At 41.3% G+C, this 18,753-nt stretch overlaps 1 protein-coding gene across 1 annotated transcript; it reads right to left on the bottom strand.

Moving 5' to 3' along the window:
• Window positions 1-4,974: 4,974 nt before the first annotated feature.
• Window positions 4,975-18,521, bottom strand: STMN3 (stathmin 3). Its single transcript, XM_088467134.1, has 5 exons — window positions 18,272-18,521; window positions 12,268-12,363; window positions 11,807-11,982; window positions 10,152-10,343; window positions 4,975-5,345 (listed from the first exon to the last, which is right to left on the bottom strand). The coding sequence occupies exons 1-5, from the start codon at window positions 18,288-18,290 to the stop codon at window positions 5,286-5,288; spliced, it is 543 nt and encodes a 180-aa protein (XP_088323260.1). The 5' UTR covers window positions 18,291-18,521; the 3' UTR covers window positions 4,975-5,285.
• Window positions 18,522-18,753: the final 232 nt, after the last annotated feature.

Raw genomic sequence — 18,753 nt, 5'->3', positions numbered from 1 at the left:
GGTGCCCACCCACAGCTTGTGCGAGTGGGCTGGAGATGGTCGCAATTATCGCGACCTTCGGGCTTGTGAGGAGACCCTGTGGTAGGGTCTCAGCTCTCGCAAGCCCGAGTGGACTCCCTGCTCTAATAGAGCATTTAGTCCAGTACTGACATCACAAGTGATGTCAGAAGGGCCACCCACAAATGCCAGGCGTTCCTAAGGGAACGCCTGCGTTTGTGCAGCCACTCCCCCTCCCCGACCTGCAAAACGGGGCGAGCTGTCAATCAACATCGACAGCCGCCCCATCTTGTAGCGAGCCCTGGAGCTACTGAACTTCAGTCGCTCGCTGGGGCTTGGGCATGCCGGAGGCGGCGTATGCGCAGGGGGAAAACATTGACCCGCTTGCGAGCGCTGTGCGCTTGCGAGCGGATCTGAATCAGCTCCAATGGCCCCAACAGTGCTCACTGGAACGTTCAGAAGTTTAGAAATCCATCTGTAACCAATGCCATCAGTATGTTTTGCAACAATAGGTTGTGAAGGTCTTGAGAGCTCTTTGCTTTTACCCATCATGAGATGTTTCTTGTGTGACACCTTGGTAATGAGACACCTTTTTATAGATCATCAGTTGGGACTGAACCAGCTTATATTAATTTACACTGACAAGGGGCAGGATTGCTTTCTAATTACTGATAGATTTCAGCTTTCCATGCCTTTTTGCACCTCCCTTTCTTCATGTGTTCAATACTTTTTTCCCTGTGTCATTTCATATTATTACACATAACTTAATTTATGGACATCTATGGTTTGATTTCTTTGCGTGTGTGGATTGATTGGGTTGTTGCTGACATTTGGTGAAAATTTCATTACAATAGCCCCATTACACATGTATTTACTGAGAAAAATGTTGATGTGTTCAATACTTATTTTACCCGCTGTATATTGTCAAGTTTTATTTCTTAGGATAAATGTACCCAGCAGCTTATGTTTCTTCTGGTGTTTATTGTAGGCAGGATGTTCAGCAGGCTGTAAATTCCAAAAGAACATGTGGCCTCAAAAATGGATACCTTAATATCTAGATATCCGCATCAGACCATGTTACTGTAACAGTGCGGCTACGATGACCAGCAGTCATGTTGTTGGATCATTGCTACAGAGCAATGTGTTTTATTTTGATGTTAAATTACAGATCTATGTGGATTTTCATGTAGCTGACTTTGAGTTGTTATTACTCCTACTAGACCATATGCGCACCTGAGGTAAGAGAATTAATATTAAGTGGCTACAACACCATGACCAAATATTATAATATCTTCTGCCCAATATACAATATGCAATATGTTACATTTTATATCATGTCACCGTTCCAAATCCATAATTTAATCTTGTTTGACCATGCCTGATTTTACTTACACCCAGCCAACCAATTCAACGATCTGCATGTGGTCATGCGGGCTGCAGATAAAGAAGCAATATCTGACATTTTTACATAATTGTAACTTTGTAACACCACCATGTAGCACTTTTCAAAGTGCATGTTCACATACCAAGTCTCTAAACAGCCAATGGAAAATTAATCAGTTAATTTCTCCTAAAATATTGCTTGGTTTACCTTAATTTATATCTCAATTATTGGCTTGAGGGGACATCATGGCTGTCTTTATTATATGTGTAATTTTTTTGTGTTTTAATGCTTTATTATACTGGTTTTACTCTGTCTAGTAATGTGCTTCCACACTTTTATTTAAATCAGTGCATGATGCAAAAAACAAAATCTCATTTTGCATGTCAGTGAGTCTGTGCAAAAGTAGGCATATGTCATTGCTAGAGACCACTTGTGCTTTAGGGGCCTGATTCAGAGCCGGACGCTATTTGCGCTTGCTCGTTTACAAAAAGGGGCCGGCTATTTAAATTGAGCGCTCGCTCTTGGCGGTCTGTTGATGCCTCTATGTCTGAGCGAGCGAACATAATATGCGCTCGCTATTTTGTAAAGACGCCCCCTGGCCACTCGCATCCTACGTCATCTACGCTATTTATTAGATTAATCGAGTACATCGAAAGGCGTCTGAACTGCTCGCAGTGCTTGTGGTTGGATTTTCCTACTGCAATCATGCGAACAGTTCAGGCTAAGAAACAACCAAGTGACGTGGTCGATGACGCTGCTTTGTTAATTATGCACACCCTTAAAACGCCCGTTTTGACCTTTTTGGCACGCCTGCGTTCGGATCTCCACTCCCGGTTTTCAAGCACCTTCCCCTGTTACCACCCACAAATGCCTCATTCTGTCACTCAAATTAGCAGGCATTCGCTATTTTGCGAGCACACAATTTCCGACCGCAATGACTGGTTCGCGCATGTGTATTACAACCCATACGCATGCGCAGTTGTGTGAACATCGCTCTGAGCGAACGAGCGGCCGCTTACAAGCGGCTCTGAATCAGGCCCTAGGTTCCCACTTTTCTACCTTACTGATACATCTACTAGGTGATGGCTCACAGAAAAGTATGTAACAGTGTCACTTACATAAGCTTGGTAATGAGAGGTTTCACCTACCACCCTTGATAATCACGTCATGTGGTCTGGTGTTGATTTTCTTTTTCAAAGCTACTATCCTTTGTATGATAATAAAGGAAAGTGTGTTGGTTTCCCTGAAGCTTCTTTATACACTATATTTCAGAGACATCGTTCCCATTCTCTCTCCTAGACAATCCCTAGCCTTGAAAGCTACTATATCTGCTGAGCTGCATGAAAGCAACTGGTAGAACTGTCAGCCTGGGCGGCTTTTGCATTGGATTCTACAAGTCTTTAATTGGTATTTTAAGATTTATTTTCATTAATCCTTTGACAGTATTAATATTAATAAGTCTTATTTCCATGGCAATCTCCTAAAGCTCCTTTTTTGTTTCTCAGATCTACCATTTCCTGTTATAGCCAAACTGAGATTTGAACCAGTAGACATATTAGTAAACTTAGATTATGTGCTATAAACTGTTGTCAGGTAGGTACAAAATACTTTCATTAAAACCATTTTCTGTATCTCATATTTTGTCTCAGGAAAGTCCTGATTGGTTGCTTTGACTTTTCCTGCAAGCAGTGTTTCATGCTGGTTCCTGTCTCGGATATAAAGCGTTTTCCTTCTTAGGGCGGTATTCAATTAGTTTTGCCTGCCCGACTTTCCGCCTACATCGCTTGTTTTGGACGCAGAAACTTATCGTGCGTGCCCCCACTATTCACCCTATTCAATTCCAAGCCACGTGAAAATGGAAAGCCGCGATGTCAGAACAGGCGGAAATGGGGAAATCAGCCTGAACCCCCCAAAAAGATGCACTAACATTGGGGATCAATGTAGATGTGCCCGAATAGCCCTAAAAAAGCTATTTGGGGTACTTAAATTGTGTCAATAGCTTCTTATTAGCGTCTTTGCACAAGTGGTGAAGAATGACATTAAGCAGTATTTTTTGGTGAAAATAAGTAGTCCTGACAAATTTGGGGTACCTGAAAATGGGTGCTAGCATATTTTAATGTCTCTAAAGTGAAGTTTTAATACAAGTGAAATTCCTCCATCATACAAGCATCTGCAATCCCAAAAACACCCCAGAACCTTATTTCGCTAGTTTTTGAAGTTGTTCCACCACTTTGTACTTTTTTGGCCCCAGTTTTTTCCAGGAATTTTTTTGCACAGAACTCTTGGGACAGCCCCCCAATGGACAACTGAGTGGTTTTCCCACCTTTGCACCCCAAAATAAAAATTTTGCACTTCTTTTGTCCTGCTATTCAGAGGCGTATCTTTTTCGCCTATTACATTGCATTGACTTTCGCGTATGCGAAACCCGGCTGGAATTGAATATGGAGATAAGTTTTCGCCACTCGAAAAGCCCCGATCCATGATACTTTTCCGTGGATCTCGGCTTTTTGCTTCCAATTGAATATGGCCCTTAGTTAAAGCAAAACTATCACCAATATACTATTTTAGTGATGTGTGAAATATAATTGAACATTGCATTTTTTTTTTTTAATTCATGGCTTCTATTCTATATATGTATTGCTCCTCTACTGTGCTTTTTCATATCCTTAATTTATCACCATAAATGAGCATGAGAGTACATATCATTTGGTCACCAAAGTTTGAGCTTGGAACACTATTGTTTTAGGGGACTAACCCCCAATCCATAATATTGTTATTAATTGGAGCCTAAGCAATTGCTCCAAAGTGTAGACATACCGGAGCCTAACGGAATGATGGAGAATTGAATGTACACCCCTATCTTGAATGCACAGAAAAAAGCGCACGTAAATATGGAAAATACAAAGTCCCAGGCATTTGGATTGCAACTATGCTTACGACAGGAAGAGGAGTCAAATGAGCACTAAGCAGACGCCTCTTTGGCATCTATTAATTTGCAAGAACAATACACGCTAATTATGATAAGTAGTATATGCTACACATGATTTTTATTTTTTTTAAATGCGTGCAGCTTGGCATATGGGAATATACACATTCTTCCCATGCATGCTTCTATTGAGTAATGTATACCTGATTTATTTCCAACTCGGTATTCGGCCCTAAACCTCTAAGCTAGGGGTGGGCAATTAGCACCCCCCCCCCGCTGTTGTAGAACTACACATCCCAGCATGCCTTGCAACAGTTTTGCTATTTGGCCATGCTAGAACTGTTGCAAGGCATGCTGGGATTTGTAGTTCACCAACAGCTGGCTGGCCATTTATTGCCCACCCCTGCTAAGCCCTAATAAACTGCTCCATCACAACACAATACTCAATATACTTAACTAGGCGTGGTTTTCTAACTAAATTAATTGCAATGTTCAATTATATTACACTTCTTACAATATTTGATAAAATGTGCTATAATGATAGTTTTTCTTTATTTGCATGAATATTTCAGAATAAAATGTGATGACCTAAACCATCATAAGTAGATTGGTGATCCATACTATAGGGTCTAATGCTGCTCCCCACCACCATAACACCATCGACAACTAAGCACAACAATATTTACTCATTCCACATCAGTAAATGGACTCCAAGTGGTCGAACCATTGTAATTTATATGGTTTAAAAATAAAATATGCGAGGGGCATACTTCTCTGGAAGAATCTGCCGACGTGCGATCCATGTGGTATAATCTTATGGATTTCATTACTCCAGGATGGCTGGGTCATAAAGGTGACAGATAAGGGGGGCATGGGAGATAGACGGGGGTTGTGAGATAACGTGGAGGATGACATGTACGTAAAATAGTTTCATTTGCTGTTTTCAGGAGTTGGCATGGAAGTTTACAGCAGCGGCTTCTAACCAGACATTTCCTCTCGCTGCTCCTTGTTCCTGCGAACCTCTGCTGCGTGCAGCTCCTGGAAGAACACAATGGTTGATCAACACCACTTCTATATAACGTGACAGCAGAGGGTGTCTGGGGAAATATGGACTTTAGGTTTGAGTTCAATAAGTTATTACAGATTACATAAATGTACTTACCATAGATCCTGTATTTCCTTCAATATGGATTCTATCATAGTGTGATAACACTCTATGCTCCGACTCCGGGCTATGCTACTGCCAATTGCCTTTGGCAGACATACAGCAGTGTTCTCAGTGGCCTTCTCTATGTACTTTCTGAAGGCATGAACAACACTGATGAATGTATGAAGAAGGCCTGTCTCATTGCAGAGAAGAGTGTGTCCATTGGAGTATTCTGGGACATTCCGGTAAACACAACTATGTATTATATCATACCTTATTGAACTCTTCCCAAAACTACATTTTCTGTACATTTGTCCTTTTAACATCAATGAAAGGACAGAAAGCAAAAGAATACACGCCAAAACAGTTTATAGATAAGTAAGGCTTTTTTCCCCCTGTAACTGGTCAGTAAAAATGAGAATTCATTATGTATACAGAGGACATTATCTACATGACATGCTTGTTCAAGGGTAAAGTTTAAACTGCATAAGCAGCACAGTGTATACCCACTATCTTACGTCTGAACCTTTTCTTGTCACATGCAGTTGTGTTTATATGATTTGTCACTGACTGTCCAGTATGGAACCTGAACGATAAAAAATGATGGTGAACTGTTGGCTACACAAAGTTGCTGACCCAATGTAATGAAAATGCAAACTATGGATTCACTTAAAACCAAAGCTGCATGATTATTTAGTCATGAATTGCCCGTGTGATGTTACTACTTCCTATTTCATTTTCAGGTAACAATTTAGTGGATATTGATTGAGCTGACCCTAAGCTATATAAGATAGTAATAGACAGGGAGGGTGAGTACAAAGTATTGTGTCCTGGGCCTGAGACTTCCAAAGAGACACAGCCATGCACCCAACAAATGATGGCAATGACCCAGTTTAGTACAGCACGGCCACAAAGGGGCACAAAATTCACAACATGGCGTGGTCAAGCCTTCAGATAGTGCAGCTATGTCACCATTCCGTAGCCCAGCATTTGTTTTGTCAACTCTGCACAGTGGAGGGATCTATTTTGTGTCTTTTTTGCTATGAAGTAGGGATGGACATCGATGGTTGAGCTTTACCGACCATCGATGTTTTTCTTGCGATGGTAGTGTTTGTAACATTAGAAGGCGGCATTCTGATGTTTGTCACTATCGAATAGTAATCATTCAATGGTGTTCCGATGGTGGCTTGTTTTCTTTAAATCCTTATAGCTATGCCTCCCCTGGCTGCTGTGTGCTGTATCAGAAAATCTTCATGGTTCATGCTGGGTTCGTTGGAGGCTGTCTCACTGCCTCAGAGACCCTCAGACCCTCCCCTCTCTCTAGGTTGCTGCTAGGAAACAGGGCATATTGCTAGTTCTGATTGGCTCTCTGAGACAGTGAGAGCTAATCAGTGTGCACCCCTCACCCTGCAGTAGCAGTCACACAGCACACAGAGCAGGCCAGGGTGGATATAGACCACTTGGCATTTTTAAGTATGTGCTCAGCATCTGTATCCAAGTGAAGAATTGGAGTACAAGAACGTTGTGAGGGGATACGGCTGGCTGAGTACCATAGTAAGGGGACAGCTGCCATGCTTACTATATGATCTATTGTGCCCCCACCCCTTCATACATGTGACTGATGGAATCAGTATGTATGACCGCCGGCCGCACCCTCCATTGGGGGTGCCTAACCTCCCACCCTAGTGCCTAAACCTAACCCCCCCGTTCCCGCAGCCTAAACCTAAAGTCTCCCGGGTTGGGGTGCCTAACCCTAACCTCCCCCCGGGAGTGCCTAACCTAACCCCCCCTTCCCCTAGCCTAACCCTCCGTGGGGGCCTAACCCTAAGTCCCCCCTAGCCTAACCCTCCCCGACCCCCCCCCCCACGGCTGTCCCAGCCCGCCGCCTGGCTTATCTTCGTTCAGTATGCCGGGCGTCGAGCTCCCAGCGTAGGGATTTCAATGATAGGGGATTTCAACACCTATCATTAGACCCCTGCCGGGATTAGACAGTCGGGAAGCTGGCGGTCGGCATTTCGACCGTCGGCTTCCTGACTGCATTCCGTGATTGATAACACGCACAATGTGGGTACTTCCAGTGCTGCACTGGTTTATATATACTGTCCCAGCATTGGTAGTACTCTTTATATACTACCTCATCACTGAGCATTGTGTTTGTATATAAATATTGCAATGCAGGTACTCCCCAGTGATGGAGTAGTATTTACAGAGGGTACTCCCAGTGCTGGAACAGTATATATAAACCACACACAACCTGTATAGGAGTATACAGTATAGCATATAATGATATGTTTCTGCTGCTGAACTCTGTATTGTTGACGTCCTCCGAGTCCTGGGTGCTACACTCAGCATCAGTAGCAATGTCTCTCTCACTCCACCTCGGCTTGCTGCCTGCCTGGCTCAGCTGTTAGTTTGTTGTTGCTCAGACTCTGGGTCCAGCCCCCAATCGCGCCCCTTGCCAACCGCGCTGCACTGGGGGTGTTGTGCATGCACACATCATATAAATAGTTTTACCATCGAAATCTTTTGATGTGATGGTTAGTTACCATCGCTTCAAAAGTTTCAATGGTGGAAGCCCAGCCATCATTTGATGGTGGGCTTCCGATGTCCATCCCTACTTTGAAGCCTATCTTCCAGAAACCAGTAATATATATCCCTGGGTTAATACATGACTAATATTCTTAAGGGCTGAGTAATATTCAGAAAGTATTACATTTTTATTAATTATTACTATTAATTGGCTAATTCATCTCTGTGTATTTGGCAGGTCTTTTTTAGATCTTAAATAACCTAATTCACCAAAATCGCAGTGTTTGAGCACCTTTACTGACTACTGGAATTCATCATTCAAATATCATGTTAATGTTTTCTCATTTTATTTAGTAATTTCATTTTACTATTATAGTAAGAGAAGTGTCAGTAAGAAGTTGATTTTGTTAATAAAATATATATAATTTATGCATTTTATAAACAGTGAGCTCTTTTTAAAAGCATCTCTGTCTAGTTTCAAAATGTTTTTCTTTTCAAACTAATAATGGCATATTTGTAAATAAACTTGTATTAGTCTTGTGTCACCAATACTAAGTTATGACAACATGCTGCATGTGATATATTGAGGTTGTAAAACAATATGTACTGCATGCATCTTTTAATGATATAATGGTAAATTTGGAATTATTGTCATTCTTATTCTGCTGCATTATGGTCAAGCTACTCTGTACTAATGTCCCAGGAAGGTAAATTGTTGAATACAATGTCTTTATTTCCACCCTCAAAATACCTGCCAGCAGAACTTGCAGGACATTGCAACTTTCCAGTGACTGACAGAGGCATGACTTACATAAAAGGGGATTGGTCTCATAAAAAGGGGTGTGGTTTGAGTGAATTAAGGCATTATTTGGATGAATCTGGACATTGCCTAACTTGTTATTATCTAATCCAGTGGTTCTCAAACTGTGTGCCGTGGCACCCTGGGGTGCCTCAGGACACTTGCAGGGGTGCCTCAGGTTAGTGGTCCAGCACCAAAAGAAATTATATATGGTTAATGTAAGAGTTAAAAACATAAAATATATGGACAAACAGAAGTACAGCCCTGTCCACCACTACATAACTGAACCTAAGGATGACAGGTAAGCATAATTTACATAATCCTTTTTTTCTGAATTTCTCAAAAGCACACTTTAGACCTAGGGGTGCCATGAAAACAATGCTGATACACTAGGGTGTCGTGCTTTGGGAACCACTGATCTAATCAGTAATGTTGGCAATTGTGTCTAAGGGAAAATACACTAAATTAGATATGTTTTAAAAGTATTAATTTGCTCATTTCCATTATGGTTTATACAATTTCAATCATATACTAAGCCATTACTAGCCATTATTTTGTTTACATTTGGTTGTCAAGTTTAGAAATATATGCCATGCCGCAATTCAAAGAGATGCTGACTAGCCCTGGGAGGTAGCTCCCGGGGCTACTCTTTTCAGCGCGATGTAGGGTCCGACTAAAGTATATCTTCTCGCACCCTCCTGAGGGTGAAATCCATCTATAGTGCCAGCTGCGCGGCTGTTTGCCGGCTTAGCGTGGCACTAACAGCCTTGCGGCCGGCACTTTAGTTGGAGAAAGCCAGTAGAAAACCAGTACTCTCTGACGTAATAGCACGCTGAACTGACTAGCTCCGGGAGCTTCCTCCCGGGGCTATTCAGCATCGCTTTGAATAGAATCGTGGCCCTTGTTTGTTGTTTTTATATTGTATAGGTTAATGGTTTAATTTGTTTCAGCATTACCACATAAACAATCTGTTCGGCACTGTAATTTTGGCCTGTAAAAAAATGTTCTGCTTCTTTACTGGTGACATCAATCTGCTGCTCTCAATATATTGAAAGGGCAAGTGTTCTAGGATATAGGCCACGGAAACTAGGGAGTGACATCACTGAGGAAGGGTGGAACTTTCTCCACGCTGAATTCAGACACAAGAAGTGCTTATTTACTAAACTTTTAAATAACTGCTACATTTCCACCTAATCTTGGCAGCCAATCTACAAATTTGCTTTTATCAGCCTAGTGCACGGTACATAATAAAAGCCAGTGACTGATTCTGCCATTTAGTCAAACCTCCCTCTCATTTGGCATTATTGCAGCCTGGCACCTCACTCTGCTCTCTAACTGCTTTTGTGCTGTTCCTAAATTAGACTGATACCTTTTCTCGGAGACGCTCCCTGAGAGCAGCCATGTGGGCATCGCGGATCTCCTTGCTCAGATCCATTTTGTAATTGAGTTTTTCCTCAGCCATTCGGCTAAAGTTGTTATTATCTTCTATTGCTCTATGCAGTACATCCCTCTCATGTTCCCGCTTTTCAGCAAGCTGCTTCAGCACTTGAGCTTCCTGGGACTGGCAGAAAAAAAAAGACAAGACAGAGAAAAGACTATTCATCAAATATACTATTAAGTTTATTCCTAAACAATATTCTTTTTATAGAATCAATATCACATTTACATTGGAATGTTCTTAGTCATGCAGTTTCTAGCTTCACACAACTTGAAAGATGGACCACTCCAAGTTGTTACTATAATAGTAATAATACATTGTTGCTTTTAAATAGACTATGCTCCAATAATGCTGCAGAAATTAATCTACTAAACCTGTTTGTTTTTATTTTTTCAACTTGCATCCACCTTGTTTTTTCCTACTGTTCCATCAATTCTGCTCTCCTAGACAGATTCATATTGAAAAAGGGCAGTCACAAATAGAAATGTCCTAATTAACTCTTAAATGTCTCCACTGGCAGTAACATCCATAACCCACTCAGTGCCCAAAAAAACCCAAAAGACTTGAGAGACAGTAACACAAAGTGGCAGATTCATCAAAGGGAGAAAACCCCCGATGACAACAAATATGTTTTCAGACTGACCCGCCAAAGCTGTAAATTAACCCTTCCCGCGCTGGACAATGTGTTTTATTAGGTGGCAATAATTATTTTTTTCTTTCAATTGTATTTGGTGATTTTTAATGGCAAGTAGGATTTCTATACTGACAAACTGAATCACGTCACTTGCCAATCTTTCATGGTTTTTGATGATTCTTTGAAACAGGTACACTGCTATCTACACAACTCCTTATTTCATTAACTAATAAATAGAAAAAGAAGGTCAGGCAATCACTTCTCATCTGCCTGAAGACCCTGCACTACATACAGGTGCTGGCCTATCCTGTTGCTCTGTGTGAGCTCTAAATGACAGTATTATAGTCTAGATTTATCATACATGTAAATAACTGTTGGCATCTTCTTTATGTAGGTGGCAGAGAAGGGTGGAAATGGCAGGTGGAAGTAGGGGTGTGTGATTCCAGTAAACAAGATATTTAATAAATGTACAAATTGTATAAAGCCCTTTATTACACTTGCATTGTACATGCTCTTTAGCATCATTGGGGGTGATTGATAAATATTTCCAGAGAATCTCATATATATATATATATATATATATATATATATATATATATGGGTATGTGATAAGAATCAGATTTATGTTTAGAAACAGGAATGTATAGTTCATACAGAATCCATTTAATCTATAATTGAATCTACAAATTTGCAAAAATAATAAAAAATAAGTTTAACATCATTTAACATATATTGGTGACAGAGTTACAGTACTGTTCTCATTGATTTACTTGTAAGTAGATTCACTTACAAGTATAAATCAATAATATCTGTATCTCAATTCAGTGTGAAAAAAAAAGTTGAAGCTAACATATTGGCTACTTCATAATCTCAGGGGTCAGCCACGAACACTACCCTGTTACTGGAGGTGGTATTAGCAAAATGAAGCAGGCAAAACTCCGCAGTAACTTACCTTCCTCCTCTCCTCAGCAGCCTCCAGCCTCTTCTGCAGTTCTTCCAGAGAAATGTCCCTCTTCCTGGGAGAGGTGGCGAGAGGAGGACTTTCCGGGGACAGGTCTGAAGGAGACTTCAGGATCACTTCAAAGCTTTGCCCTGACGCCCTCTTATTCAGCTGCTTTACCTCCATGTCTGCGAACGGACAAGTGGATTAATCATTCTCACACTGGATGATATAACCGTATCTCTGTTTGTCAGAGAATGATGAAACATAATGGAAGTTTTTTAATTAATTTTATTTTTCTCCCACATAAACTTTACTGGCTCCGTTTGAATCTTTATAGCTACCACCCTGGGATTCAAATAACTTAAAATTCCTAGATGCACTAATAAATGGAAGCCAGAGCAGGTGTATTAAAATAAACTTATTTACAGTATGATCTACAAAATATGGTAACTGAAAGACATTAGTCTGACCTTCATACTCATAGATTGTGTTGGGATGAGGCTGAGAGTAAAAGCAAGAGCAGATCAGGGACAGCATAGAGAGCTCCTTCATCTTCTCTTTGTAGGCTGCAAGAGAAATGGTATTACTTTGTGACAAGACATTAAAGCTGCATACACACACAACGAATTAGTAAATGAACGATTTTAGTAAACAATTTTTGTTCATATTTACAAGGGAAAAATGAACGAATATCGTTTACTAAAATCGTTCATTTACTAAATGTAATTAACGATTATTTGAACTACAAACGATTTTTGCAGATTCCCTTACTGAAAATCGGTGAGTTGGTCAGTCTGACTGAACTACAAACGTGAACGCGCATGAACGATAATCGTTCATCGTTTTAACTCAGAAAAAGATTTTTTTCAACGATTGAACGATAAACGATATCGTTAACGATAATCGATCAAAAAATCGTGCATGTATGCACCTTAAGAAATCATCCCAAATGTGTGACATATTACACACAGGATAGTGATGATCAGTACAGGTCAGTGATGAGTGTGTGTTTGAGATTATTTAAAGTTGTTTAAACAGTAAAAGTGATATGTGTGTGTGATTTCAGGTACATTAAGGAAGTGTTCAGTTGATGTGATTATCATAGCATTTCAGACAGTGTTGCTCAATTAAAATTTGAATGCAAGTAGTTCAGGTGATTTTAGGCAATACTGCTCAGTTGCAGTGGCTCAGGTGATTTGAGACAGTGCTGTTCAGTCAGCACTGCTGATGTGTGTAATATGAAGTTGGTTCAGTAGTGCTTGGAGCATCTGAAATGTGAGGGGTGCAGGTGACTCCATTCAGTGTCATCCAGTACACAAAAGTGCAGCTGGTGTCAGTAAGTAGTGGTAATTGTAGCTCATGTTTAAAGGTGCGTACACACACAACGATGTTAGTAATGAACGATTTTCCCTTGAAAAAGTGAACGAAAATCGTTTTACAAAGTAGTTGGTTTTACTTTACATAATAAACGATTTTCTGTGTGTTGAAGGAAAAATGTTGCAACTTCTATTGAAAATCGTTCAGTTGGCCAGTCTGACTGAACTACAAACGACAAACGTGAACGTGCATGAACGATAATCGTTTATCGTTTTACACTGAACGATTTTTTGAATGATTGAACGATAACGATGTCGTTATAGTTAAATCGTTCAAGAAAATCGTTGTGTGTGTACGCACCTTTAGAAATATAGAAATATCCAAGAAATAGTGATCAGTACAATTCGTAAGTAAGGAATGCAGGTAATTCCAGCCAGTATTAGAGAAATGCAGATGGTTTCATTCAGTTTTTAGCAGTATACTGTATGTAATATGTGATGAGTCTGTAAGTGACTCCAGTTAGTGTTTAATATGAGGGTCACACAAGTGTATGATGTCCAGATCAGCAGGAAAGAAAATAAGTGGTGGTCAGTTCATTTACTGGGACACAGGTGACCTTAATAAATTCTAAATCATAATTTATATTTGCAAGTCTGTGACTCATCATATTAAATATGTAGAATAAAAATTATGTTTAAATGTTTTGAAATTAAAGTCAATGTTTATTATTACTTTTTAAGGGTAAAGGTGTTCAGTAGTTTGCAACATGTGTGAGTTACTTAGAATTATACTGACTACTTTTCACTTGAGTACAATAGGAACTTTGCACCTAATACAGCAAGACATCATATTCTTATGATATCAGACAGCAGCGAGTCCCCAGACATGGCATCTGGTGCTTTGAAACTCAGACATGTCACTAAGGACACTAGAAGCTTTCTTCTCAATACCCAGTCCTAATAAGCTGATATGTGTACAACCTTTCCTTCTCAAGGGAGGAGAAAGCCTGGCGCCAGCTTTCAACATTAATTACCTAACACCAGACATGACAAACAGCTGGCAACATTACAGCACAGGAAGATGACTACAAAGGAACATCAGAACATGGAGGATATCTCCATGTTCTGATGGAGATGTCAATATAAATATCTTAAAACTAATATTGCTATTATTTTTAAATATGCATTTTCAAGATGCTTGGAGAAAAAGATTATGTGGGTACTCCCTAACCAGGAAACAACACTGCATGTGTCCTCTCTCCCACTTGAACCTTATTTAAATATCTCATCCAACAAAATTAAATCTTGTTTTGCATGTTGGTGCAACACTCTGCCACCTGCATTTAGCTAGGAATGGCCTCATCTCTATGGGATGTAATTATGAGACCGGCGGCCGCGATGCCGCCGGTCTCAATACCGACAGGGGAATCCGTACAAGGGACTTAATACAGGCATTGAAATACCAACGCCTAACTTAATCCCAACGCTGGAACTCCAAAGGACGCCAGCCCGAACGAGGTAAGTCCGGGGCGCCCTCAGCATTAGTTGCGGGCGGGAAGGGTTAGGTTTAGGGAGTGTAGCGGGGTTAGGTTTTGGGGGGGAGGTTAGGGTGAGGCACCCCTAGGGGGGAGGGTTAAGGTTAGGCACGAAGGGGGAGACTTAGGTTTAGGCACTAACGGGGTGGATTGGGGGGGGGGGAGGGTGAGTATACTTACTCGACCCCTGTCGGGATACCAACCATTGGGATGCCGCTGTCAGTATTCTGACAGAAGGCATCCTGACAGCCATTACATACCCATTCCCATCTCTACCCCACCTGCCTTCAAAATATGTAAATTTGTACTGCCACATATGTTGCCACTTTGACGCACATATCCATGTGCTCTACATATTTTGTAAAAACAGATGCAGGAAGTCACAAAACATACTTTTTTTGTTAATTTATGTTGTTCAAACAGTGAACAATCCCTTTGCATATTAAGTTTCTGTATTTAAAAAAAAAAAATCTGGTTAGTCTGTTTCTGTTGCTCATTTCTCCAGTTAAATAACACCCAACCTTAGTTTAGACATTTTCCTTACATATTTGGATATTTATTGTAAAATATTTAGTGATGCAGAGCTATATTATTCTTTTATCATTTTGGACTTGTAAACACTTGTTGGGAGTTTACAACTTAGAGCAAGATGATGCATATAGAACAAAAACATACTGTTAACATACTATGGCCCTCATTCAGAGGCGCTCGCAAAATGCGAGCGCTCATTCTGAATGTGGGCGGCCGCTTGTATTTTGAAGTGCGGCCTCCTGATCGCTAGCTAAGCTGTGGGTCACTAGCTAAGCTAACAGGTTGATGGTCACGATGGTCAAGACCATCGCGACCATCGGGGCTTGCGACGAGACCCTAAGGTTGGGTCTTGGCAACCGTAAGCTCCAGGGAGCTGATGTCAGTGCGGCCACCCACAAAACAGCAGGCATTCCTTAAGGAACGCCTCCGTTTGTGAAACCACCCCCCTGCCATGCCTACAAAACGGGGCAAGCTGACGATCAGCATCGACAGCCGCCCCCTTCTATAGTGAGCTCCGGAGCGAGAGAAATTCTCTCTCGCTCCGGGGCTTGTGCACACCTAGTGCGGCTGCAGCACGTGCGCAGGGCCTAAACATCGACCCGTTTGCAAGCGGGTCTGAATGAGGTCCTATGTGTTTTGGCTAATATATGTTAGAGAAAGAGAGAGAGATTTGTGTTAGGACCCAGTGATGCCACTCTAGCCCCCTAGGCCTGTGTCTGTCCTCAAAAGACAAGAGCAGGGGCCTCGTCTAAAAATGACTGATTCTGCATGTGTGCAATTTATACTCAACTGGGACTTCATCATTGCACATGCCCATTTCCTGCACATGCTAATAGGAGGCCTCCATTCTGCTCTTTAAAGGAGAGCAGGGGCATTAGAGGTGATGGTGACCAAACACTACTGGACCGCACCCTTTACAATGGCAGTAGTTCTGACACTGGCCCACCAAAATTGAGAAATTGATGTTGATATTCACCTATACTTTATATATACAACAGCTGCTATTGTATTGTTTGGCCCTCCTTTTATTTTATCCCAAGCAAGATCTAGGTGGGAGATAGACAACCTGTGTCTCTCCAGCTGTTGTGAACTACAAATTCCAGCAGGCCAAGCCAAAGGTTCTCAGGAACTTCTTGAAAGTTGGCTGTAGGTGGATGAGCAGTGCCAGTTGGTAGTATAGAATATAAGCACATCTCCTGGGAGACTGGGCATTTCCACAAAGTGACATTGCTCTGTTTGGATTGATTAAAGGTGAAGAAAGTAACAAAAATGAATTATTTTACTTTATTTAATTATAAATATAGGGTGTTGTTGTTGTATGTCTGTATGTTGTTCTACAAAGTATAAAAAAAAACATTGTAGTATACATAGATTACTATATTGTGAACCAGGAACTGTCTGAAGTAACTACTAATTAGATCCATATTATCATATATATAATAATGAATGTATAAAGTATAACTTATAGAATGCTCTAAAGAGATTCTGGATTTTTAAAAAGGAATTTATTTCAATTTTTGGAATCCCCCCACCCAACAGACATATTGTGCTGTATGAGACATCTGACCCCAATTATAAGACTTCCTCTGTATGCGAAGCAATGACAGTTTTAGTAAATGTACTGTAAAGCCTAAAAAAAGCCCATGTAACCCCACCCACATATCATACAGTTACAAAGAACTGATACTGAAACAATTTGCAAGTAATACATTGTATTATCCTTTATGTACACTGCAGACGTTTTATACGTTTATATGCAGAACATGAATACATTTCAGTCTATAACGAGTAATTAATCTCATAGGCTATACACTTTGCTGCTTTTAAGAGAAGCAGTGCATATAGGTAATACATTGATAACAGATTGAAATGTAAATCACCTTCTTCTTAACTGAAACAAACGTTAGCTGCGCCATTCCCTGCTGCTGAACAGAATATATCCAGCATCGCCATGCTTTATGATAATAAGCTCCCTATGTATAGCTTACCAGAACTATCAGTTCTAGACAGAAATTAGATGGGGTACAGTATCCATATACAACTGTACCCCTGCCCCACAATTTAATAACATTTATCTCCATTTCTTATGCCCATGTATTTGTATTGCACTGAATAAAACACTGGTGGGTACCAAGGGTGAATCTGCAAACAATTACCATCCACTCCCTATTGTATTCTTATTGCTGAATAGTACAAAATCCTAGGACCTCAGGCTCAGCAATCATTGCTATCAGAATGGAGACAATACAGAAGATAGAGGCAGCCGGGGTTTTCATACAAATTATGGGGAAATAATACATACAACTCTCATTCACATTGCTGCTATACGTGCTGAGAAATATGAAATCCAAGCAAGCTGTGGAAGAGAATTGGAGCTGCTTAGATCAGCAGCCACTCCCTAGCCTGATACCATCTGATAAGATCCCTAAATACCATGAAGGCTGGCCTTCACATTCACATGTTCCTTCCCCAGTTGGATAGTGAGTGGCACATAGCCAGTAACATGGCAGCTACATGTATTTTTGTAGTGCCATGTCTTAAGCAAGGGAAAAAAGCCCAGACACCAATATAAGAAATCCCACCCATGCAGGGGGAGAGTGGAGCCAGTGTAGCTGCGTGGGCGCAGGGTCCAATCAATGGCAGGAAACGGGGTTTCTGCTACTGCATTGTGCGATGCTGTTACTGAGGGATTTATCAACAAAGGGGCAAAATCTGTCTGCATGAACAATGGAAAATTGGCAGTAAGGGGTGTAGGTGTTTTCCATGCAGAGAACATACGTGTACATGCATGTACACATTCCTATAAACATGTTAACACAGACATCACATGCGATATCTCTCCTGTGTTCATAGCCCATCCATCCAGCATCACGGCTGTAGATGAAGGGCGTTTCTGGCAAATAAAATAAATGACTGATGCGCAGGAAAGCCAGCCTGCAGCCGGTGCCCACCACACCCAGGGAACCTATGTGAATGCATCTGATGCCTATCAGACTGGTAGGGCTCCCTCATACAGTATAGTGGTCACCACTGGCTGCCCGCTGTGCCTGAACGGAGAGGATGACAGGAAAGCAGGGGAGAGCTGGTCCTACCTGAGACGCTGCTGGCCATGGTGCTGAAGGATGCGAAGTGGAGATGGTGCTGGGTGGCGGAGTACTGCAATGCTGGTAACGCCTGACTCAGCTCTAGGGGGATCCAGGCAAGAGGGAGGAGACAGAGGTGGGGGAGGCAGGCCGGGTGTAATAGAGAGAAAAGGGTGCTGGGGCTGCAGGGTCACATTCACCAGAGGTGTTAGCAGGGAGATTCTGGGCGATTCTGTTATAGATTTCTCAGGCTACAATCAGTAATAGAGGTGAATTAATGCAGAGTCACACCCAGCACTGCTGCCTCCCCCCACTATAGTCAGAGCATGGACCAACCCCCACCCTACTTCTTTACAGACCCAACGCTCTCTGTGAAGGACCCCCATCATACATGGTTTGCCGGCCCGTCCTGAACCATCCATCACATGTGACATACAGCTAACACACACATGATATTATCATACAATCACTGCATGTGATATACATTGAGA

Source organism: Taudactylus pleione, unplaced genomic scaffold (assembly GCF_031769625.1).
Source record: "Taudactylus pleione unplaced genomic scaffold, aTauple2 ptg000069l, whole genome shotgun sequence".
Classification (NCBI taxonomy): domain Eukaryota; kingdom Metazoa; phylum Chordata; class Amphibia; order Anura; family Myobatrachidae; genus Taudactylus; species Taudactylus pleione.
Note: the sequence above shows the minus strand (reverse complement) of the source record. Positions and strands in the feature narration are given on the sequence as shown.